The 24715-nt window shown below is 44.4% G+C and overlaps 1 protein-coding gene across 2 annotated transcripts in view; it reads left to right on the forward strand.

Moving 5' to 3' along the window:
• The window catches only part of LOC147701777 (sulfotransferase 2A1-like), a 106372-nt gene that overhangs the window by 53864 nt on the left and 27793 nt on the right, over positions 1-24715 (forward strand). For both annotated transcript variants that reach the window (XM_086930403.1, XM_086930404.1), the window contains exons 3-5: positions 14961-15169; positions 16948-17074; positions 24522-24616. In XM_086930403.1, coding sequence (XP_086786529.1) covers positions 14961-15169; positions 16948-17074; positions 24522-24616 — 431 coding nt within the window. The remainder of the gene's footprint in view (positions 1-14960; positions 15170-16947; positions 17075-24521; positions 24617-24715) is intronic.

The raw sequence follows: 24715 nt of genomic DNA on the forward strand, positions 1-24715 counted from the left end.
ACGACTAAAGTCCCCCAAATCAGGCCATTTCTAGGGGAACTGTATGTCAATGGCATCCTATGTCTGTTCTTCAGAGACGAACGCCAACGTCTAGATTGACACCCAATGCCCAGATTGCCCCACCCCTTTGCACCCAAGCGCAAGCGCCTGAAGCATCCCCGCCCCATTTTTGATAGAACCGCTTCCGTTGTCCCCGGTATAAACATAATGACCATGGGTAGCTGCTGACCCTTGAGGATATCTTGTTTTGCCCGACACTCGACGATAGCACCCCCGCCCTGTCTGAAAATGTTAGCCGGTTCTGAAGGGAAATGCTGCGCTAATGTTGAAAATGATGTAATGCACAGTTGATGGAAATATTATCTTGTCCTTACTTGAATCATAAATGGGCCAATGAATATACCTGCCATAAACTCAGTAGGAATGCTGACACATGCACTGCTTGGTAATAGACCTCTGACTGTGACCAATGACCATAAGGACTCAAATGCGAAAAATTGAGGGAGGAATTCACATGCGTAGATATCTTCTTCTGCCATTTCTCTAAAACACTGTCTTGTACTCATTCAAAGATGCACGATCACCGAAGGAGATGGGTCGGATGTGACGTACAGCCTGGCTACAGATCCTGGGACACGTGTGACCTCGACCAAAGGTGGAGCTGCAGAGCAACAAGATACGGACGAGACAGCACTTTCAACGTGGAAAATGAAAAATGACGGGCCGACCTGAAGCCCTCCGTCTGCTAACCCACGTGTGCCTGGAGTCTCCGTCCCCCTTCTCTGGGCCTGATTGATGGGCCTGCCTGCTTGTTATCCTTTGCTCCCTTGGTCCCTTTTGTGTGTCCCAGGAACTCTGACCCAACTCCGCTCACTCTTTCTCCCATTGACTGTTTGAACGACATCCACCCACCTTCCCACGTGACTTTTTGCCAAAGGAAAGAGCTGCAATTATGTGGGAAGAGGGTGTTGCAACAGAACTCTAGGTGCCGAGCATAAGGCGCCGCCAAACGGACTGTTTAGGGAACAGGACTGTGGTCTAACAGCAGAGGACTGACCGCACCCTGCAACGCGCCAGGATAGAACCGAGCTGGACCCATAGCTCCATCGCCGGTGCTCAACAGCGCCAACGACAAGCACTGGGATTAGAGCCTACCAGTGATGGCTCGCTGATAAAAAGACACTGTGACGAAGAAATACTGTGTATCGAACTGAATTCCGCTCTCAACTGCCTGGTCAAAACGGTCCATTGGTCACGTTTTTTTTTAAGTCAGAAAGCCTTGTGCTATGTAATGCGTTTAACTGTCAGGAACACACCGAAAATGTAATTTCGTATGTACTGCATTCTTCCCTTCACCTTAAACTGTCTATGATTGTACGCCACATGTTAGTATCGACAAAGTGCTAATTCGTCATCGATGCTTGCCTGCCTGTAATGTCATCAGCTGTAAAAATGATTGCTGCTATGTAAAAAGGGGCGACTGTGAAATCTGATAAATTCGATGTACATAGACAGCATTCATTCCCCTTCTTCTCCCACTCCTCTCCTTGTGAGCACCATGGATACTGTAAATTATTGACTATATCACCCTGCCAGTAAGAGCCCGTACCCCTGTGTATATGCACGGCCATTCTAGGCACCATGGCCCTTTTTACCCATTAGACTCCCCAGCTTCCCTCCTGCGCGTATCTTGCACCCCCTCTCTCATGTATAGGCCATGAAACCCGCTCCCTTTGCGCGACCCTGATGTGAAAGGTAACCCTCCTGCTTGACCCAGGCCTTCTCCATTCCCCTCTCGAAGGAGCATCCTTCGCCTCAGCTGACATGGCCCCCCCAGTTGTATCTGGCTGCCCCTGTTCCCCCATGTACAGGTCGTAAGATCTCTCTCTCTCTCTCTCCCTCTCTGCGCGGCTCTGGTCCTGCACGCACCCCGTCCCCCCTCCTTCTCCTCACATGAACAAGTCATAAACCCTCTTCTTCCGCAAAGCCCTGTCCTTGCGAGTCACGGCCGCACCTGACCAGCACCTCCTCCCCTTCCATGAATGTCCCTCTGTTGACGAGCCTTCCCTCCACGCTCGATTGTCCACGCAGACATGAATATCACTCCTTTGATGACCCCTACCCCCGAGTCCGGCTGACCACACATGTCCGAGGCCATCGCCTAAGCCAGGAGATACCATTTACTGCCCTTATTGTATGCCTAGCCACCCCACCCCCTGGGCCATGATCAGGCGCACACATCCTACGACACACTCAGCTGCATGATTGCCCTCCCCTCTTATCCGCAGGTCAAGGGTCCCCATTGTGAATGTATGTGGAATAGGATCATCACGAGGATTATAGGAATGTTTTCCTTTTGCGACACACTGACCTGATTGTATCATCAAATGTTCAGCAAATGTATAAAAACCAGAGTCTCACGCTCACTTGTTAGAGCACCTCCCGAAAGACACTGTGTTTCGTGTCCGAAATGACTTGCTCTCCTCATGAGAAATAAACTCTGTTCTTGATTCCTGCTCCCAGCGCCCGTCTCTTTATTTGGTAATTATTCAGAATGGGAACTGAGAGGCGGTTTGCGCCAGCAGCCTGGGCATCGTTAGGATTATGGGCTCACTTTCAACACTGGAAGGCAGGAAACAGAAGTTTTATTCCGACGGAGCAGAACACATCAATTCAGACAACAGGGTATCTTCTCGAGGTGCTCTAACCGCGTCTCTGAGGCCTGGCCTCTTATACACAGGTTTATGATCTTTATTACAGTTTATTGCATGTGGCACATTCTTGCAAATACTTTGAAGTACGGAAGGGCATCCTCGGAATCCCCGCTTCAGGCCCGTTCCCACACACATTTACAGTAGAAGTCCCCACCCCGGTCACAACAGGTGACGATTGTCGCGCAGCTGGACATTCCGCCGATTCCCGGAATGTATGTGGTCGATCGGGTCTCATGGGGTGGGGGCTTTGATCAACTCGTGGATCCTTTGATGGGAGAAGCTTCCTACTGTATGGGGGCAATAAACAGCATCCGCAAGGCCAGGTGGTGGCCTGGGAACGAGCAGGACAATCGGACACAGAGGAAAGGGGGGGGGGGGGTTTATCAAAGGACCCGGGATCATGAAAGGAGTGGAGGGAGGTGTCGAGCTGGGAACAGGATGGGGTTCCGAGGCAGGGTTGCGCTGAAGAGGGGTTTATGGCCCAAGCATGTGAGAGCGGGGGCAGTCAGTGCGCGGGGGATGCCTGCGAGGTCAGGAGAGAGAGAGAGGGATGCGCTGGCTGTCGGGGATGGGCAGAGAGGCCATGGTATTTGAAATGGCTGCCGCTTATGCGCACGAGTGGACTCAAAAGGGGGGGGCAAGATGGCGCCGATAATGTTGACACTGCAAACTTGATTTTAACAGTAGCACAGCAGTTCCTTCTGATAATATGCAGATGTAGAGCCTGCAATGCAGTATGGTTACTGGTCCACAAATGTCTGATTTGGTGGGGTCAGATCCCCGTACTCATACTAAAAAGTGCATTTAATGTAGGGGATAATTTCAACTGAACTTTGATATGCTCAAGGATCCCTTGCCGCCGAGCCCAGTGTGTCAGGCTAACCTTGGGGCGTGGAGGAAGCATCTATCGAGACTGCGAGTGTGGAAGGACCCGCAGGGTGGGGCGCAGCAAGTGCAGCCGTTGAACGCTCGGCGCGGAACGCTGGTTGTCTAACGGCGACTGTACGAAAGACTGGGGGAAAAGTTATTGGGTGCCCTGCAGTGTGGTCCGGAGGTCGTTGGAGGTCGTTGAGTTGTTTGAAGTTTCTTTTTGGAACATGCAGTAAGATTGGAGGAGCACTTACAGTTAGCAAAAACGTAGTAACCCCCTGTTGACTTAAAATGTGACCTTCTACAGAGAACTGAACTGAACTGACTAGTGGGAATTGCTACCTTTAGTTGAATTGCTACCTTTAGTTAAAAACAGTAGAGCGCTGGGCGGCCAGTGTTTCTTTTTGCCCTCCCCCCTTTTTTTTTTGCCACGGCTGAGTTATACTGAGTGAATATATTTGAACCTATTTGAGTCTACCGAATGTTATCACTGGCGCTCTAGTAGTATATCGCTGCTAATTCGTGTTAAGTACGGGCACTACACTCTGAGTGAGTACTGCAGCTTTGTAACGGTGTTGTGTGTTAAGTGGTTGGCTATGGCACCTAAAACTGCGCGTGGTGGGAAAACCAGAGACACTGGAGAAAGTCTGGTAGGAACTCGAGCTGCACTTGCTGCTAAGTATCTCAAGTTCTAAGTAGTAAGGAGCCAAGTAGTAAAGACTCTGAAATTGATGGGCAGGGCACCCCTAAGATTCCGCAAATATTCTGATCTGTCGCTGAGAAAAAAGCTGTGACTCCTGCGACTAGATCTATCAATTTGAAGGCCATTGATGAAGACAATACCGTGGTTTAAGTACCCGATGGCTTTTCAGCTCAAGTACAGGTCTATCAAGTACTGCAGGCTGCGGCGGGCGAGCACTGGGGGCGAACATAATGCGGCCAATGTGGCTAACTTTGAAGATGTAATCGACCCAGTGAGCAGTAAAGACAGTGAGTTCTACTCCCTTCCCGAACATTCAGATAGAACCCACTTGGATGGTGATCTGGAGGAAGACCTCTCACTTCACGAAGAAGGATTAGGAGACACTTCTCCTATCACGAAGGTCGCCAATCAAAGTGAAAATATCTCTGGTGCTATATCGGATGAAACGGGCACCGTTCGGAAGAAAGATGTTGAAAGAGACTAGGTGCCTGTTGCAGAACTATCTGATTGGGACTTCTCAGGTGGGGAACTACTGTTGGAGAGATTGAATTTATCAGATCAGGCAAATGGGGGCTGGGGTTCGGAGATACCCAGCCAAGTGTCGCTTGAGGAAATCTACACATCTATTTCTGAGTACAGGCTGGAGGCTCGTGCAGAGCATTTAAAAACCCATACTGCTTGCGGAAGCTGCAAAATACTGTTCGCCATTTGGCTAAAACTTGCAATGACTTCACCGATAGAATGGCGGAAGCTGAAGGCCGTATTTTTTCAATAGAAGACCAAATGGCAACTCAAAAGGAAGAAGTTGCAGATATAAAGACGCATAAGGAAGATGTGCACGACAAGCTTGCTGATTTAGAGAACCGAATGCGGCGTAATAATTTATGCATTCTTGGGGTCCCAGAAGGCCTCGGGGGGGAGGGGGGAAATTCAACGTGCGCATAGATTCCCATTTCGTCAACGACCTGCTAGGAGTGGGCAAGCCGTGCAACATCCACGAGCTATACTGATCTCATTGAATAACTTTTTGGCGAGATAGGCATTGTATGACCTTGCGAGACCGGAGAAAAAGAGATCTGTTAAAGGAATTAAATTTTTTGTGCATCCGGACTATTGCCACTCTACGGATGAGAAGCATTGGCAGCTACGCCAGTTAATTGCACCATTTCAAACCAAGGGTGTACCAAGGGTGTACAGGTTTTTCTACTGCAACCAGCAACTTTAAAGACAGTTAATAAAGGACAAACTTGTTTCTTTACTTCTGAGGCCTCCGCTAAAGAATATCTTCACTCTTTGGGTTAATGGTTCAGTGCATCGGCATGGTTGCTGTTGGTCATTAATTAGATATGTATAATATTGGTATTATGCACTTAGATTGCTTTTTCTGGATTTGACTCCTAATGTATATATTGTTTGAGTATGGGATTGGCCGAGCATTCAGCAAGTCTCTCACATCCATCAAAAGGGCGATCGGCCCTATTGCCTTAGTTAAGGGGGATGGACATTCTTGGGGTGAGGGGTGGGGGTCTGTTGGGTGGAAGAGGGTTGTAGGGGGGCATTTTTGGGTTAATGGGTTGGGTGACAACTGGGTTAAGGGTGAAAAGGTGAAATGGCAGTTCATAGCATGTGCTGTAATGATTTAGGAACAATTCTATTTCTTTTTTTGTACATTGATGACCAGCGATTTGTTGGTGGTAATGGTTAATAATAGTTTGCGTATATGTATGTGGGTTGAATAATGTGCTTAAGCGGAAACGTGTGACTGAGGAATTGCGACTAATCAACCCTGACATTATTTGTCTCCAGGAAACACATATACCTTGGGCAAATCGCAAGATATTGATTGAGTTGGGATTTACACTACTATCGGCATCTAGACAGGCTACAATGAATTGAGGGGTGGCAATTTTGGGGCGTCGAATGATAATCGCTACAGGTAAAGAAAGGGTGGACAATTTTAGGCGGTGGGCAATAGCAGAATGTATTATAGGGGGCATTAAGACTACAGAATGTACCGTACATGGTTCTAATTTAGATGAAGTTGAGACTCTGGAGTTATTGAACGTTGAGCTTGCATTGTGGGGTACCCCCCTTGTTATTGCTATGGGATTTTACCATACATGGGGTATCTTATACTTGGGATCCCCAATGTACTTGTTATAGAGGCCGTAAGCCAAAAGTATTTAGAGCGCTACGTCAATTACTGTCTCAGCAGCATGGTCTGGTTGATGGATGGCCATTGGCGAATCAGGGCGATCCTGGGTATACGTTTTTCTCCTCTCCATATAATAAGTTTGTTTGTTTAGACTACATTTTTCTACCTAGATTTTTAACTATTGGGGCAAAAATGCAGGTAATGCTGCGGATTACATCGGACCATGGGCCCGTAGTTATGGATTTGCTTCCTTTTAACATCATGGGGGAACAATGTTCATTTACATTCAGCAAAAAATTGATAACCGATGAGGTGTATATATATATATGTCCTATCCAATTAAGGGCTAAGCGGTTTTTAGAGCACAATAGAGGAACAGCTACTCAACCAATGGTCTGGGATTGTTTCAAGGCTGGGATAAGGGGCGAAACTTGTAGCTATGGTTGGGCTCAACAGAGGAAACGGAAAGTTTTAATAGAGAATTTGCTTTTAGATTTGAAAGAGGCTGAACATGAGCTTATCTTGGCAATTAGTGCACATAGGGATAGCCAAATCGCACAGACCATGGTGGCTTGCTGTAAGGCGAAGATTAATGGGGTTTGGAATCAGGAAATAGCAATTCAGTATAAAATAAATGAAACTGAGAGATATGAGTATTGTGAAACAACTGGCAGATGCCTAACCCAAAGACTTTGTGGTCGGCAAGTATCTCAACGAATAGAGGCATTGGAGAAGGAGCAGGGGTATCTGGTTGAGACTCTGGAGGATATAATGGAGATATTTCAACAATATTATAATGAACTATATACCCAGGATTTTATATCTCAAGATCAGATTGAGCAATATTTGTCAAGATTTGATCTACCCGAGGTGGGGATCCCTGTAAGAGAGGAACTAGAGGCCCCAATAACTGTTAGAACTACAGACAGTGCTTGATGACTTGGCGCTTGGGAAAGCAGCTAGTCCAGACAAACTTCCCCTTGAGGTTTACCAAATGCTTTTTCCGATTATAAAGGATGATATGTTGGCCACTTTTATTGCCGCTCAGACTGGAAATCCCCCTCCATCGTGGGATGATGCAAATAGTGTGGTGTTCAAGAAGAAAGATAAGCCCCCTAAACTCCCTGGGTCATATAGACCTATATCATTAATAAATGCAGACGCCAAGGTATACCCTAAAATACTTGCAACCCAATTAGTCCAAATTGTTCCATTATTGGTATCTCGTCATCAGCATGGGTCCCTTCCCAGTAGAAGTACGGTCAATCATTTGCATAGGGTCATAGCGTTGTTGGACTATGCTTCTGTATTTCATAAAAATATCGGTTTAATATTTTTAGATGCTGAAAAAGCTTTTGACCGTGTGGCATGGGTATTCCTTTGGTCTGTAATGTGTAAAATGGGGTTTGGGCCCCAGTTTTTGCTTGCTCCACAGACCATGTATAAGCGACCATGGGCTAAGATTTGCCCGATGGGGCAAGAATCCGCTTTTGTTTCTATTACCCGGGGCACAAGGCAAAGATGCCCGTGCTCACCGTTACTATTCGCTATTTATATTGAACCACTGTTGCGAATGCTTGAAACTACACCGGGTATACAATCAATGGTAGTGGACGATCATCATGTACGTGTTCTAGCCTATGCTGATGACATAGCGGTAGTAACATCTGATCCTGAACAAGCATTACGTGAAATTGAGTATGTGACTCGAGTTTGGGAAGTCCTCTGGTAATAAATTAAATATTGCTAAAACCCAGGTTGTTTGAACCGCTGGGCTTTGCCCTGATGAACCGCGAGTGACGCATGTGGCTAGATATCTGGGGACTTAAATTAGGATGTCACTTCAGGAGATAGTAGCTGTAAATTGGGCTGATATATTAGGATCTGTTAAGAGGCAGTTGGAAAAGGTGGAATGTCTTCACCTATCGATGGTCGGGCGAAGTAATGTTTTAAAGATGTGCATATTACCCAGGGTGTTTTACTACTTATGGACGGTAGCGTTGGAGCTGACACGCGCATAATTAATGTAGCTACAATCTGTTACGGATAGGTTTATTTGGGGCTGGAAGAAGGCCCGGAGGGCTTCAAAATATATGACGCTACCACTGTCAAGAGGAGGATGGGGGGTGCCGAATTTTGTTTTTTTATTATTTAGCTTGTCTTCTCCAAAATATGAACATTTTGGTGACTGGGGAAGAGACAATACCGTTTGAAACCCCAAATATTTATTTGATGTTATTAGGATGCCAGTCTCTTCAAGTGCTGCTTAGATTCCTTGAACCGAGTTACTACAAAATAACAAGATTTAAAACTGTATCTGCTGCATTTAAAGGGTGGAGATGGATACGCAAAGTTATTGCCCTTAATCGAATTAATTATTATACCCCTTGTGATTCTATAGAATTATTTCCTTCAATATTCTGGGACACTATGATGAGGACATGGGGGGATAAAGGGATTTGTCGTTCAGGGGATGTTTTCAATGCTGGAGTTATTGTTTCATTTACAGAGTTAATGGACAAATATGTAATTTCCCAGAATTACTTTTTTAAATATTTACAGCTGCGGGATTTTATTTTTAAACCCTGCAGTATTATTTCTATAGTTACTAATGATCTTCTTGAAGCTTTGATTACACAGGCCAAGATTGGGACTCTGCATGATATTATATTGGCTATGCAGCGAGATGATATCGATGTTCAAGATTCGAAATGGAGTACTGGACTTGGCATATCTGGCCTGTTTGTTCAAGAATCAATTGATATGGCTAGCAAAGTTACCTTGACTGCCAACTTACGGGATCAACATTATAAAACTTTGTTTAATTTATACTTTACACCAGCTAAAATGATGAAGTGGGGTGATACTCATGATGGGCAATGCTACAGGTGTCAAACAGTGGCGGCGGACATTGTACATATATTTTTTGATTGTAGTGTGCTGGGACTTTGTTTTTTCATCTATTGCACAATTTTTGTCTCGTATAACAAATGTCAAGGTTATGATATCTAGAGAGATGATGTTAATTGGGTTGTGTAAAGATAGACACTTTTCAGCTGTATTATCATATAGATTTTTCTTTTTTATGGCTATGTCGGTCGGCCGATTATGTATTGCCTCTATGTGGCTGAAACCTGAGGCGCCTTCGTATGAAATGTGGTTGCAAAGTTTTATAATGTATTTCATCTAGAATTTAACCTCTACCATATTAAATCATTGAAGAAAAAACAATTAGGACTTAAGATTTGGCAGCCCATGATACAGCATATGGAAAGTGTGTGCCCTGATTAGTGTCCTTGCTTTTGTTTTTGGCTGCTTTTTGACTATTGTTTAGCCATCTAATTTGCAATGTCTGTTTTGTTATTCTTTTTTACAGCACATTGAATATTGATTGATTGATTTATGTATGATTTTTATCTGTCGTACATGCTATGAGCTGATTAATAAAAAAGAAATCAAGTGTAATTCCTAAAAAAGTGATGTAAGCCCACCTTCACCATTAAGGAGGATTTATCATTACCATTCTAATCATAACAAACATGAAAAGCAACTCCTCTCTGATCAGAAATTACCATTTCAAAGTGTATGAGGGAATTCCTAATGCTAGCCTACTGAAAAATTAATTTTAGTTCTTTGTCATTACCAGGACATGCAAAACATAAAGATGCATGCCCTACCTTTTGCTTACACAGTACCCTGCATATGAGGCTAACTAGGTTCTACCTTAGGGGAGACTTTTATGTAATAAAAAGAGAGTTGAAGGCTTGGAAAGTTGTTCTAAATGCCAAAACAAAGTGGCAGTAAACTGCACACACAGGCCCTGCAGTAGCAGGCCTGAGACCAGATTGAAAGGCTACTTTTGTGAATGGTAAAATCAGTGCTGCAGGCCCACTCGTAGCAATTAATTTACAAGGGACATACCAGTAAATCAAATATTCCAAACCGGTGTAAACCAATTATACCATGTTTAGAGGAGAGAGCACATACACTTACCCACTGGTCAGTCTTAGCAAAGTGCCTAAAGTTCTTAAGCCAGCAAAAAGAAGATCAGAAAAAGGAGGGGTAAGGCAAAACGTTTGGGGTGAGCCTTCAGAGAGGGCCATTTTCAAACATGCTCCCTTCCAGTCAATCATTTTTCATCCACAATGCTACTCTAGACAGAGCAGCAAATCCGCACTGATCTTGCTCCTCGTGGAAACCAGCCATCCTAAACAGCCATACAAACCCCCTCCTGAAGGGAACATAAGTAAACTTATATTGCTTTGGGCCTCATCAGGAGTGAGCAGCTTGAGTCCTATAGCACAGTGAGCACTGGAAATAATGGGCACTGTGGCCACTTCCCAGTACTTGCATTTGCATCCCTTTGTCCTTTTACAATAGAACATGGTGGGGGTGTCCCTTATCCTCTTTCTTCTCTTTATTTCTCCTCATGATGATAACTGGAAGCATACAAGCACATGTAGAGCAGGGATGGACCCTTATTTCACTGTGACATTTTATGTTATGAGACTGCTTTCAGAGCAGGATGGGTGGCCAGGATCAAAACGAGCCATGGTCTTGTGTGAACTTTTTCCTAGACTTATTTTTTATATCAGTTCTGCCATAATGTAGAACCATATTTATTGTAGTAGTAGACGCAAAGCCAGCAGGCACCAGAAATAGATCAGACACAAAGGATACTTGTTACTGAGACAGATGCCAAATGACAAGACCTGGAATCTTGAGATGGTACCTATCAACTTTACTGAATAGTACATTGCTTGTGCATAGTGTTGGGACAGCAAAGTCCCTTGCATGATGACTGACGTGCACCTCTGCCTTGAGTGCCCACCTGCAACGATATCTGGATCTCTGGTATTGACTTTTGGTAATGGGCGAACATGGATCAGGTGCCCTGGCTCATGGAGTGTTGTCTTGTTTAGACTGGGAAGGACTCCCCAAAAGCATTACCATTGTGTGTTGAAAGATTACTGCCTTTCTTCAGGAGTAGTAGCATGAGTATGGTGTTGGTGGCATACTAATTTTTAAGTGATAGTGATCAATAGAGTGAACAGGCCTTTTTACCCGTGTCACTGGAGTGGGGACTGCAGGACCACCCATAAAGTTTCTAGTGCTCTGTATTTAACTCGCCCTTCGTGTAAACTGGGTTGGATGTAACGCTGCACAGTGCATGTGTGTCTTGCGTGCGTGCACTGGGAGGCATGTATATCACAAGAGGTGCAATACAGGGAAGCCAGTGCGCTGAAAAGTACATTTGCCTGGTCGGGGTGTGATACATTGGAGCCTGCTTTTGAGTGTGTGCATGGTTGGAGGAGTTCCCCCCCAAATAAATGTGTGGGATGCTACATTCTGAGGGCTAGGTGGGACATCCACTGGAGGAGGGAAGAGTCTGGATGTTCAGTACACTTCAAAAGGGCTCCTTGACACTGAAAGAGGTCAATGGTCAGAGGGGCCTCGGCACATCTCAGGAAGGAGATGGGGCTGATAAGAGCATCCTAAAGATTAATTATGTGACCCTTTGATAACCATTGTTAGGTGTATATCGGTGAGACTGACATTCAGGTGTGATTCTTGAGTCCAGCCAATGGCCTGCTTTGAGGGACTATCTGGAATAGTCTTGCTCCTGCTAGAACAGACTGCTTTCTGGGTGGAAGGACAGGACATAGGGGTGGGCCCTACAAAGGATGCAGCCCCCAAATCGAACTTCAAGACCTGAGACACTAAATCACATTTGAGTATGGAAATAGATTACAAAAAGGGGAGCCTAAGACTCACATTTTGTTAACAGTCAGGCAGCTGCCTCGATGTGGAGTAGCTTAGCAAGAGTTCTACCTTGTGTGACTAGTACCTGGGAGTAGGTTCTGCCAGTCTCTCAGCTGAGTGAGGGTATATCAGTCCAGTAATTCAAGACAATCTGACTTAGAACCTGGCGCTCCTGTGTCTGTGTGACTGCTGAGACCAGAGGATTCCTTTGAGGAGGGGGAGGGGACACCTGGAGGGAGCAAGGTCTAGTGGGGGATCCTGGCATGTTGATTCCTGCAATTAAATTATTGCAGTTGCATCAATTGGGCCATCCGCCTATGTGTTGATTTAATTCAGTGACCCATATGCAAAAGGGGGCCATCATGAAACAAAATTGCTGTTGCACTGTGCTGATTTAAGTCAGTGACACTGTATGCCAGAGGTGGCTGCCATGAAGGTGATCATGGTTGCACCTACAAGGCTGCCCGTCTATGTTCTGAGTTAAGTTGACCCTGTATGCAGGAGCGGGCTGCTATAAATCAAAACTAGTGTTGCACCAATTGGGCCATTCGCCCATGTGCTGATTTAAATCTGTGATCCATAGGGAGCTGCCACAAAGGTAATAGGCATTGCACAGATCAAGCCGTCTGCCCATGTGCTGAGTCAAGTTGACAAGCCTGTATGCCAGAGGGGGCTACCATGATTCAAAACCACTCTTGCATTGATCAGGTCAGCTGCCCGTAAACGGTGGCGTACGATGGAGACCCTGAATCCCAAAGCAGGACCCCGAATCCTAAAGCAGGACCCCATAAAGGTAACCATCATGAAGAAGCCTGCTGTTGCACCACTTTGGGCTGGCGACAAATGTTGGTGACCCTGTATGCCAACGAGGAGGCCACTGTGAAGAACAAGGGCCATCACTCTAGTTGGACCACCTGCCAAGAGAGCGGCCATCACCAGGACCATCATGATATGATGACAAACTGTGGGTGTTGCCCTGTGTGCCAGGAGGCTCGATTTAGGCATCGGCTACTGAGTGACCACCACCATGCACTAGTGGAATCAGAAGAACTTGGAGCTTTGTTCATGGAACTTCGTGAACAACCAGCTACTCTGCCGGCCATGACGACAATGCCTTTTAAAGCCGGCACTGGCTCCTGTCCATCGAGATGCCAGAGTGCTGAACACTCCTGTGGTCTTCTGTCCAGAAACACCACTGATAGCCAGGCCGAATGGCCCTAGGGTAACTTGCTCTGCATCATAGCACTGCAGTGCTGGAACACTTTGACTTATTTGAAGTCATAGCGGGACGCCTAAGGCTCACACTTGCATTGGGGGCCTATCTTGAAAGTTGTCTCCTGTAAATGGGAAATACCGCGACCAGCAGATAGGGAAGTGGTTTTCAGAACTGTGGCAGGTCAACAGTAGAGATCCGGCCTAGGAAGGCTGTGTGTATTATTTGTGTATGTTGTATTCCGCCGTGTGTTTGTATATGAAATATTACTTGCATCATAAAAGCTAAAATCAGGCTGGACATTACTTAATTGTGGTTACAGCAATACCACTTTCCCGAGAAGAAGTAGGAGACGAAAGGATTTAAATGGGGTCAGTGGCAAGGGTGATGGAGTGTCCATGTATTCTAAGAAATGTAATTTCCTCTACCCTACTTTACAAAGATATAGCTAGGCAATAAGGAGTTTTGTGGCTTTATAAAGGAAATACCTCTGCCTTGGTATCTTGCAATGTTCTTAATGACTCACTATATCCATATAATTGATGTTGTGATGTACATGTGCAGCTTTGTTACATATACAGAAAATATGCTACAATAGATCCCTACGTTGGAAGTTGTATGGATAACTAGCTTATCCACTAATGCCAGGGCAGGATACCAGTGTCAGAAATATACTCCTGAAGGTTTACTCCCATTTGAATTCTGGAAGTGATGGTATTTAAAGGGATCCTATGAGCACTTCTACTACTACACACTAGTAATAGAGTTCACCACTGTTTCCTGTACCCTTTTCTAATTTCTCATCTTTTCTCTGTCCATTCCTTACACTTCTTTTCTCTTCCTTTATTTCTTCTTTCTTTTTTCTCCTTTCCTCGTTTTCTTCCTCATGTCTTCGTCCTCCCCTCTTTTACTCCAATACTTATCCTTGCTCCTCTTCTTTCATCCTTTCATCTGTCCTGATGTATTTCCTCTGTTTTCTTTCCCTCTCCTCAGCTGACTCTATGCTTCCTCTTTCTCATCTTCCTTCCTGCCCTCCCATCCCTTTCAATTCACCTTCCTCTTACTTTTCCATTTCCCTTTCTCTTCTCTTTTTCTTTTAGCACCCACCCTCTCCCTCTCCTTGCTTCCTCTTACTCACCTTCCTCTTCCCTCCGTTCTTGTTTATACTTCTCACTTTTTTCTTCCTCCTTCTTTTTGACTTCCTTTCTCGTTTTCCTTCTCTCTTCTTTCTTTGCTTATCTCCCTCCCCCTTTCTTCCATTTATCATTTTACTACGTCTTCCTCCTTTCTTCCTGCATTGTGGTCTGTTGTGTTAAATATCCTTTTAGTAAAGCTAGCTATTCTAAATGTGATTCTGAATTCATGTGCTAGCCATTGTTGTGGTTGGATGTATTTGGTTTATCTGGTTCGCTTCTACACCGGACCTCTGCAGCACGTTTAGGGAGAACACCAGCAGTGTGGTTAAATAAAGTTCTATTGCTCCAGTAGGGATCTCACACAGCACTGCATCACTAATCACAAGACTACTATCTCCTGCTCTAGGCACCACTTGGATGCAGGAGATCCTGACGCTCATCAACAGTAAAGGAGACCTCACCCCGCTCAAGTCGTCCCCCAACTGGGAGCGCGTCCCCTGGGTGGAGCAGAAGAATGGGAGGGGGCAACTGGAGTCCCGCCCCTCTCCCCGCCTCATCACGTCTCACTTGCCTGTGCAATTTTTCCCGAAATCTTTCTTTGGCTCAAAGGCCAAGGTGAGTTGTGGTCTTGCATCAAACAGCAGAAGGGCCTTCTGAGAAAGAACAACATGTGAACTATGACCCAAGGGTTACTTTTTATTTTGCTTAGCCAATTGCAGTTGGCTACAATGTAATAATGTTCTGATGTTTACTAGTTAGCCAATTGTGTAGTGTTATTTAGACTTGCATGTAAGTTCTAGCGAAGAAGGGAAGGGGACTTTATCAACGTGCATACAAAATATTAAATGCACTTTAAAAGCTTTGATTTGAATTTTTCCCATTATTTAGAAAATTATTTATGATCATTTTGTTAACACCAGAAGGATGAAACCTTAGTTGGCAATGCCCTAAGTTAAACCTGGAACTTGCAGATTATTCAAACCTGTATGTGGCAAGTCCTCAACTTCGTCTGAATAAGTGGCTGAAGTTGAGAAGTGTAAGAGTGGGCCTTGGTTAATTTAAGTATGTTCTGCCCCAAAAGGTAGCGCTCCGAGTGGTGGCGATGGGGTCAGAGTACGCTTCTCTGCTTCGTGTTAGTGGACTGGCTCGTAGATTGAAATCTCTGCTAAAGAGCCAGCTTTGTAGGTGACCTTATGTTTACAGCTTCAACCAGGTCATCCTGTCGTCCTTCTGATGTTGACTGATTTCTGTAATGATGCATGACACTCAAACGTCAAGAGACCTTTCAGTTCGTGGTGTGTGCTCTGTAAACATTACATAGTCTTTATCCAAGCCCAGAGCAAAAGGTCACACCTATCTGCACAGTCTGAGGGAGACAGGTGAGGGGGCATCAGATCAAGGCATCCTATGTCTACGTCTGTAATTCTGCTGACGAATCTTATCGCTCTCCGTTTGATCTACGTAAGCAGGTGATGTGTAAATACGTTCAACCTTGTCCTCTGGTCAAGGGAATTCTGTGTTCAAGCCAGCTGGGCCCAGGTCCTTTGTCGTCAAGTGCCCAGTGAATCCAGGCCAGTCTGCTCGTGTTAGAGAAGGCCTGTGTAGAAGTGTGACGACAACACCTTTCTAGGCTGGATAAATATTCCGAGCAGGTTTTGTTGAAACTGGACAGTTATAGGTCTCTAGATTAGATTCACCCAATGTTGGTCCCAAGATTTTCAAGTTCACCATAGATATATTACATGTACTTTTATTTTATTTGGGTATACTGAAGTAGCCGTTGCTATGGGGCAGTAGTGGTAGGCGGAGGCGGGGTAAAAAAAACTAAAAGGAAAAAAATTTAAACACATCTGCCGCCCGCTGCTGCCCCTCCATCCTCTTCTTCCGTCAATACAGGAACATCCAGCCTTTCAGACTCCCCTAGCCAATCGCGACACTGCTGATAGCAAAGTTGTGATTGGTCTGAGCGCCTGTGGCCCAGTGGAGAACATGGCAAGTGTGCATGACAGTTTGGCTGGCCCCAGATGGCTGGCCAGACTGTGTTGCACACTTAGAGGTTGCCCATCACCCCTCCTCCTGCTCAGGGCAATCCAGCCCGCCCCGTCCCTACAGAGGAGTACTGAAAAATAAATTGATTATAACTTGCTGTTAACATTTTATTTTTCCTGTGGGGCGACGCTTCTCTGCTTTAGCAGAGGACCTGCGGTTAAACTGAATATGACATGGATCACCCCACACGATCCTGTGTTCGACAACCCTCCTCTGAAAGGTACAATCTCTATTTGGTACCTGAGGTCCTAGAAACCATCCGTGCATGCTCGCCTTGCTATGGGATCCTGATGCACCCCTGACTTCTGCCAGTTTATTACAACCTGACGTGCTTTTTGTTGCAGGTAATCTACACCGTGCGCAATCCAAAAGATGCCGGTGTGTCGCTGTACTTCTACTTCCAGATAGCAGAGTTTTTGAAGACCGTTGAAAACTTTGGAAACTTCTATCCTTTGTTCCTGAAAGGCGACGGTAAGTTTCTAGCCGAGGATAGGGAATTGGGGCTTTTTCGGAAAGGGGGGCAAGTGATCATGTTACAAATAAACAATAATTATCCTTTGTTTTCCATTTTTTTAATGTTCCGTATATACATCATTTTTATGCACATGTTTTAGGTGGCTCTAATGTGGTCCTTCCCTAAACTCCGTGCGCTTTGTTACACTTAAATAGATCACAGATATTTGGGATGATTCTAGTATACAATACATATATTCAACAGGCATGAGCAATGATCCTACTAGGTTTTGTGATGGGGATCTCCCTCAAATGGTGTATTTATTGAAATTGTTAACCTGTGGAATCAATAATAAAAGCCACTTCAGCGTTGCAGACTATTTGTACGACCCACTGGATTTTTAGTTGGAATCCAGGGAAGGTCTTATGAGCCTTGTAACATTAGTCCAATTTTTGAGTCCTTTTTTTAATGTGGTTGGTAGTTCATGTTTGGCAACTAAACACTTTGCAAACGGTTCGTTTAAAAGTTGGTGGATGGGTGCTGCTCCCCAAAAGAGGTACCACGATTAAGTTCAGTTGAAACAAGATTGGAGATCTAATGTTTTCTACCTCATGGGTGGATACGTTGTTACCAAAATGTTCTGGTTCTGCTTTTCTCCACCATTATAGCACTAAGGAATTGTTTGGTGTAAGAGCATCCGACAAATACCCAAACATTGTCATGCACCACTCCAAGTCTGCAGACACATTATGGGTTCAGCTAAAATTTAAACTGGGCATTTTATAAAGTTCCACCAATTTGTACTTTTGATAACAGATTAAGGGCCTAATTTATATGTTGGCAATAAGGGTACTCCGTTGCAATGGCGACCATCTTCCCTCCCCGCCAACATTATCCGCCTGCCCAATTCATATGCGAGCGGACCATAGTTTGACTACGACAGTGACTACTTTGTCATCGCTATGGCTAGACTCTCCCCCTCCCCCCTCCATCTCCCCAGCCCAACTGAGTAATTGGCTATTTGTTCATCCACCCAACTAGGAAATGCAGATATTTAGCAGTTTTTTGACTGTCTGTCACCGCTAGGCAATCCCTGGCGGTAAGGGACAGTAAAACACAAAATGGCCCTCGCCATGGCCCTCGCCATGGGCGATGACTCCCATGACAAAGGGAACATTATCCTTATTATTTTTTTTAAAGAAAAACCTGATGCTAGATTGTCTTTTTGGAAAAAAGAGAAAGAAAACAATTTGGTGCAAGGCTCCATGTTGACCCAGCCCTGTACAAAACTGTCCAAAGCATTGATATGTACCGCTGTGACTAAGAGTCCTGGCAATGCCTTAAAAGAAGGTCATCTGCTTGGTGGTCATTTCTAAATCTGGCAGACGGCCTCTCTATCAGGGCAATGAGGTCATTTACTCCTTCGCCCTGACCGATAAATGGGCCCTACGCCAAGATCTTTTTTTCTTCATCTGTTTTCCGGACGAGTTCTTGAGCGTTCTGCTGGTGGGACCGGGTGAAGTCAAGAGGGGCAATTAGGTGAGCCCATCGCCTGTGATTTCCTATACCAGTCCCGTTGTTTAATTCTTCATTAACTGCATCTACTCTTTTGGACCCGTGGAGAACAGCTCATTTATTCCTGTCTCCTTAAATAGTTTTTGAAGTCTTGTGAACTTTATCATCTTTGGCCCTGTGAATTGTCATAATTCAATGAAGCTTTCTAATGCAGAACCTTTCTATTTGTATCTATATGGAGTTTTGGCTCTATATGTGATTTCTCATCTGTATTAGTTCCTGGAAAAATCATTCAATGTTTTAGTGAAAATTACTTGGAGACTCCTATGTTAATTGTTTTGTCCTGATGATGACCTTCTAAGTTCATTTATGGTCTAAATGCCATTGACGCTTTAATGTGGCCCTAAATGAAGTTTTATTCAATGTGTCGTGGGATAGGTGTTTTTTAGGTTCTGTTGAGTCACGTAGTAATTTACTTATGTGTGTACCCACAGTCCTAAACTTTATTTTGTGTATTTATCTGTATATGAAGTCACTTATCTCAATGAATTTTTGATAAAACTATTTTTCTAATACACCTTGTGTCTTTGTTTGTATGTTGTGTTTTGATAAAACGAAGTATCTATATTGAATTTCAAGCTAAATAGTATTGGATTGATTCATAACAAGGATTATTTATTCATCCTTCCATAACTAATTTGAGTTACTAAATACGTAGAAAATAAATCCCCTTGAAGGCACCTTTACCTTTCCATTTCAATTACCCAAGCCCTCAAGGGTATTTTCGGGTCGCTCACTTTTTGTAAATCAAATCCTAAATGAAGAGGACACATTTTTTTGCTGTGTTTTTTTTTTTTTCTGAATCCATTCCTTGTATATTGTCCCTCAGCCACTTTGTTTGATTATACACTGTACTTTTTGTACTGTTTGTGTAAACCTATCAGCGCCATTATTGTCTTATGATTGGTTGTCTAATTGTGTTAATAATAAACAAACATTTTGTACTTCATTGAAATATTGTATATATGGGTATCTTGTGCCCAATTAATATTGGGCTGTCTTTTCTTCTCTTTTCCCCTTTTTTCTTATATGTCTCCTTTTCGGATATTGTAATTATTTAAGTGTTATACTTGAACCCTTGTTTGGATTCCAGTGTTACTTTGCCCCTGGTGCAGGTAATAAGGTTGTTGTATACAACCAAGATCTAAATTAGGGCCTAATTTATACGTTGGATGAGAGGGAACTCTGTTGCAACAGCGGCAGTGTTCCCTCCTCACCAAAATTGTTGTCCGCCCACCCGATTTAATGGTGGGTGGACCAGATGTTTAATCATGGTGGAGACTACTCCGTTTCTGCCATAATTAAATCCTCTGATGGCCCTGTGGAGTAAGAGCCGTCCCAGGCGGACATATGACTCTACCCACCTAATTTAGATGTATTGAAATTGAGGTCAGTGTACACTGTGTAGCACCACCAAAAAAACATTGGCAGAAAGGGACAATAAAAACTGGGAAATGCTCCCCTCACTAGGGGAGAGGACTTCCATGTCAAGAGGGACATTATCATTATTATTTTCAAAAAGAAAATCCCAAAGGAGGGGAGAGGATGTGGCATAACGGCGATAGCTACCAACTTTGAAACTGTAGAACCAGGTTCAAGTCTGTGCAGTCACTCAATATAGTGTCATTCTGGGCAAATCACTTCATTTCCTCGTGCCCACCAAAAATGAATTTGCTTGTTTGATGCGACTTGTGCTCATGTTATGTAATGTTATGTTAACTAAGCTTATAAAGCACGCAGCTGCCTCAGCAAAGAGGCGTCCCAGCGCTAGGAGTAGCACAGCATTGAGGCTAAGAAACTGGGCAAAGCGGTAAAGGAAGAAGTGAACATAAAAAGACAAAATTAGGCCGCAGGAAAGAGGTAGGTATTAATGGCTTTATGGAAGGCCAGCAGGCTATCCAGACTACGAATCTAAAAGGGCAGAGAGTTCCATAACTTGGCTGCCAAACAAAGAAAGGACTGTCCCCCGGCACGGAGATGGTTCACTCAAGGGATCCCAGCCAAGTGTTGCCACAGAGAGCGCAGCTGTGTCCAGGAACGTAAGGTGCCACCAAGTTGGCCAAAAGCCAGGAAGACTCAAATTTAAGAATTTTAAAAGATAGGCAGAGAACCTTAAATTCGATTCGCTTAGCCATGGGCAACCAATGTAATTGTCGGATAGCACCAGCTGTTGAGCATCTATGTGGGAGCACCAGCAGGGCTATGGCGGCTTCATTTTGGACTTCCTGCTACCGCACCACCTCAGCCTGATTAGCTCCAAGGAGGAGCGAGCTGGCGTAGTCAAGTCTAGATAGTATCGCCGCCTGGACGATCAGCTGACGAGTGGGTTGATCAAAGAACTCCAGCAGGGGTCTAAATCCACAAAGAGGGTCGAAACAAGTACCGGCTACCTTCTTGGTGTGATCCTGGAAGCTGAGGGTGTAGTCCATCCAAACCCCTAAGTTTTTAACCACTGTCTTGGGGATGGGTGCTCTACCAAGAGAGGTAGGCCCCCATTGCTCACTCCACAGGCTCCTATCTTTCCCTACAAGCAACACCTTGGTTTTATTTGCATTAAGCTGGAGGCAGTTTAAGGTCATCTACTCCACGACTGCCTCCAGGCCACTTCTAAACTTGAAAGCGTCCTGCATAGATTCGTCAGAGAGGGCCACCAGCAACTGCTTGTCGTCATCGTAGGAGACCATAGTAAGGCATTTGTCCCTAGCCACCGTATCAAGGGGTTGAACGTACTCGGAGCAGAACCCTGAGGCACTCCCTGCCCAATGCACTGGACACGGAAGTCACTCATGTAATGCGCTCCAATATCTTCGGTTCGAGTTTGCACTATAGACACTATATACAACTGCAAAAAAACAAAAGAAAATCAGAGAGGACTCCATGGTGAGGGGAGCATTTTCTTTTTTTATTTTCAGAAAGAAAATCCGTGCAAGGCTTCGGGATGTTGATGGAGCCATTCACTAAACTGCAAAAAGCATTGACCGGAACCGCCATAACTGCATAACCTGCCAACGGTTTACAAATGACTGCCAGCTTGTCAGTCATTTATAAATCAGGCGGGTGGTATCTGTCGATCGACAGAGTAATTTACTCTGTCTCCGGGCGGATAAACTGGCCAACCTCCTAAATATAAATTGGGCCCTAAGTGTTGTGACCACACCAACACCTGCCTTTCTATCTATTTATTTTATGCTTAAGCATGGTTATTGTCATGGGGTAGTTGGATTATGGTGTAATTGTATGTATGTAGCAAGGAGTCAGTTTCTGAAGATATTCCAGGTTTTTGCCCTTTATATGGAGCAGAACATTTTATGCTGTCAAGCGGGATCTGGTGGCTTAGTGCACTAATGCGTCCACTATAGGGACCTGTGTGCTACCTCATGGTCACAGGTTTAAATCTGGGTGGGTCCACTCAGCCTTTCATCCTTCTGAGGTCAATAAAATGAGTACCGTTGAGTTTGGTAACAATAAACATTTGTTATTCAGCACCAAGATACACTTCGGTGAAGATACGCTTTACAAATACTCGTTATGTTACGCTGTATTGAGGGCTAGAAACACATTAGGAGCAAGATTCATTCTCCCGCCCACATTTTCTACTCTTGTATATAAATGGAGGATTTTTGTTCCTTCTTAATATCACAACCGGGTCTCTCATTTCAGTTGTGAGTCGCCCTTTACCATATCCCTGGCCTCATGACTTCTCATTGTCTTTTTCATATCCCTGGCCTCATGACTTCTCATTGTCTTTTTCATATCCCTGGCCTCATGACTTCTCATTGTCTTTTTCATGTGTGGGCACTTATTCCCCAAACTAAAGCAGAGCTTACAACTAGCAAGGGGTTGGCTGAAAGAGTATTTTCTCATTAATCTAATTTTTTCTCATACTTATCGCAAACATGTCCTTACTCGAGCAGGCCTGTATTTGTTTTTAAACACTAAAAAAGACTGTTCACATATACAAGAGATGCTTCAATGCAGAAGTAAACTCCTAGTTGTAAATCACCAACTAACGCACACCTATTGGCAAGCACCCCCCCCCCCCCTGCCAAATTCCTGTTGTCAGACACTTCCAAATGTATACTGATGATAGTCAGTCTGAACCGTATAGGGAAGCATAGCTGACATCTCCATGCTCCTGGCCCATGTGTTCCATTGGATGAAGGAAAGCAGCGTCCTGTACATCCAAAGGGCCAAGCGGGAGATCCTGTTATAGGCAATATTAGCTGGTCTACGCCTCCTGAAACACTTCCATAAACCTAACCAGAAGCGAGGAAAATGAGAATTTTTTTTTGCATCACCCTCCCCTTTGCACCCAGAAGCGACCCTTGACAAAGCCTTTGGATTTGCAGCACATCACTCTCCAGAGGACCGAGAGAGCATCTACTCTGCCCGAGAAATTCATTGCCAGCCTGCAAAGACTTCAGAACAAAGCAGCAAGAATTTACTGAAAGCTCAGAAAACAGAACCACTTCAAACCGGTCCTTAAAACTCTCCCTTAGCCGTCAGTAGATTAAATTCAAAGTGGTTTGGATCACCCGCAAAGCATTGTGGGCAAACGTCCTGCAGAAACTGACCATCCTGCCAATGTCCTTTGCCCCATGTCACTAAAATCAACCAACAATCCATCCAGTGGATTCATCCTTGTGATGAACCACCTGAAGTTAAATAAACTGCCAACAAATTCACTTCTCATACTAGACTTTAACTGATATTGCCTGGGGGCAAAGCTAATACAGAAGACTTCGCCCCCCTCCCCCATTGGACATTAACTTCCCTTTCCTGCAGTCAATGTCTTCTTACTGAATGCCATCACTTTGAAGTTTCTAAAAAGCAAAGTAGCACTATACAAATCACCTCAATAAATACATGAATAACAAAACTTAATGGGTAAACCAGTCTCTGTTCAGCATTCTTCAGAGTTGGAAAATAACAGACTGGGGCTGGGATCCCCAATGACGTTTTCAAGCTGCAGATTTTCACAATACTTGCTTTACAGTTTTCAACCATGCGAATTTAAAGTGCACAAGGAAATGCTTTTTATCTGTATTTATGTACATGAAGAAGAAAGGCTGGAAAAGGATGATCAGCACACACCTTTAAAGACCCTGGCTATTCTGCACATAGACTTGCATATTCATAGGTGCTTTAACCCGCATTGCCCACTCTTTCATGGGAGTAGATGAACTCTTGTACTTAACACAATCACTCTCATACAGTTTCACGCGTGTATGGGCAGCTATACAATTACAGATGCTCCTTCATCTAAAGACATTTATGCTAATACAAACTCATGCACGAACTAACTCAAACATACATCTGTCCATACATACTCATGCGCACACACAATTATTAGCACATAGTTGTGCAGTAAGAAATGTACTTTCTTTCATTCTCGCCTTTATGGTAGCACTATCATGCGTATCTTTGCTAAAATGCAGATAACTCCCATAGTTGCATGCATACATGTGCACCTCTTCACGCACGCACATGTAAATAATGCAAGCACTCATCCATACAAATGCACACACTATGGTGCACATTTTTATGCACGCAGTGTTCACCCAAGGATACTTGTTCATGCAGCTCGCATTCAGTAAAGTGTACATGCACACACTTGCTCTCATGTACAGGCACATGTATGCACCCTCACAAACACATGGAGGGAATTGTGCATGCCCTCCGATTACACAGACACCTTCTTGTATGCGGACGCCTGCCTACATACACATTTGACACATGCTGACACATTTGACACATGCTGACACATTTGACACATGCTGCTGCATGTATACATACAGACCCATGCACTCGTACCCTTCGTTTTTTGAATTCTCTTTGTATTTCGTGTTTCCATTCATCTTTCACGTCCCTCTCCTTCTCTTTCCCCAGTAATGTACGGCTCCTGGTTTGACCACGTTTCTGGGTGGCTCTCCTTGAAGGACCAGACGAATATTCTGCTGATGAGCTATGAGGAGATGCTGCAGGTACCCATCAATGCGAGAGGGTAGCGATGCCTAGGAGTTTGACAAAGAACTTTTAAAAATGTTTTAAACCACTATTTTATAAAGCAGTAGGCTACTTCA

The sequence above is a fragment of the Lissotriton vulgaris genome, chromosome 7 (genome assembly GCF_964263255.1).
Source record: "Lissotriton vulgaris chromosome 7, aLisVul1.2, whole genome shotgun sequence".
In the NCBI taxonomy this organism is placed as follows: domain Eukaryota; kingdom Metazoa; phylum Chordata; class Amphibia; order Caudata; family Salamandridae; genus Lissotriton; species Lissotriton vulgaris.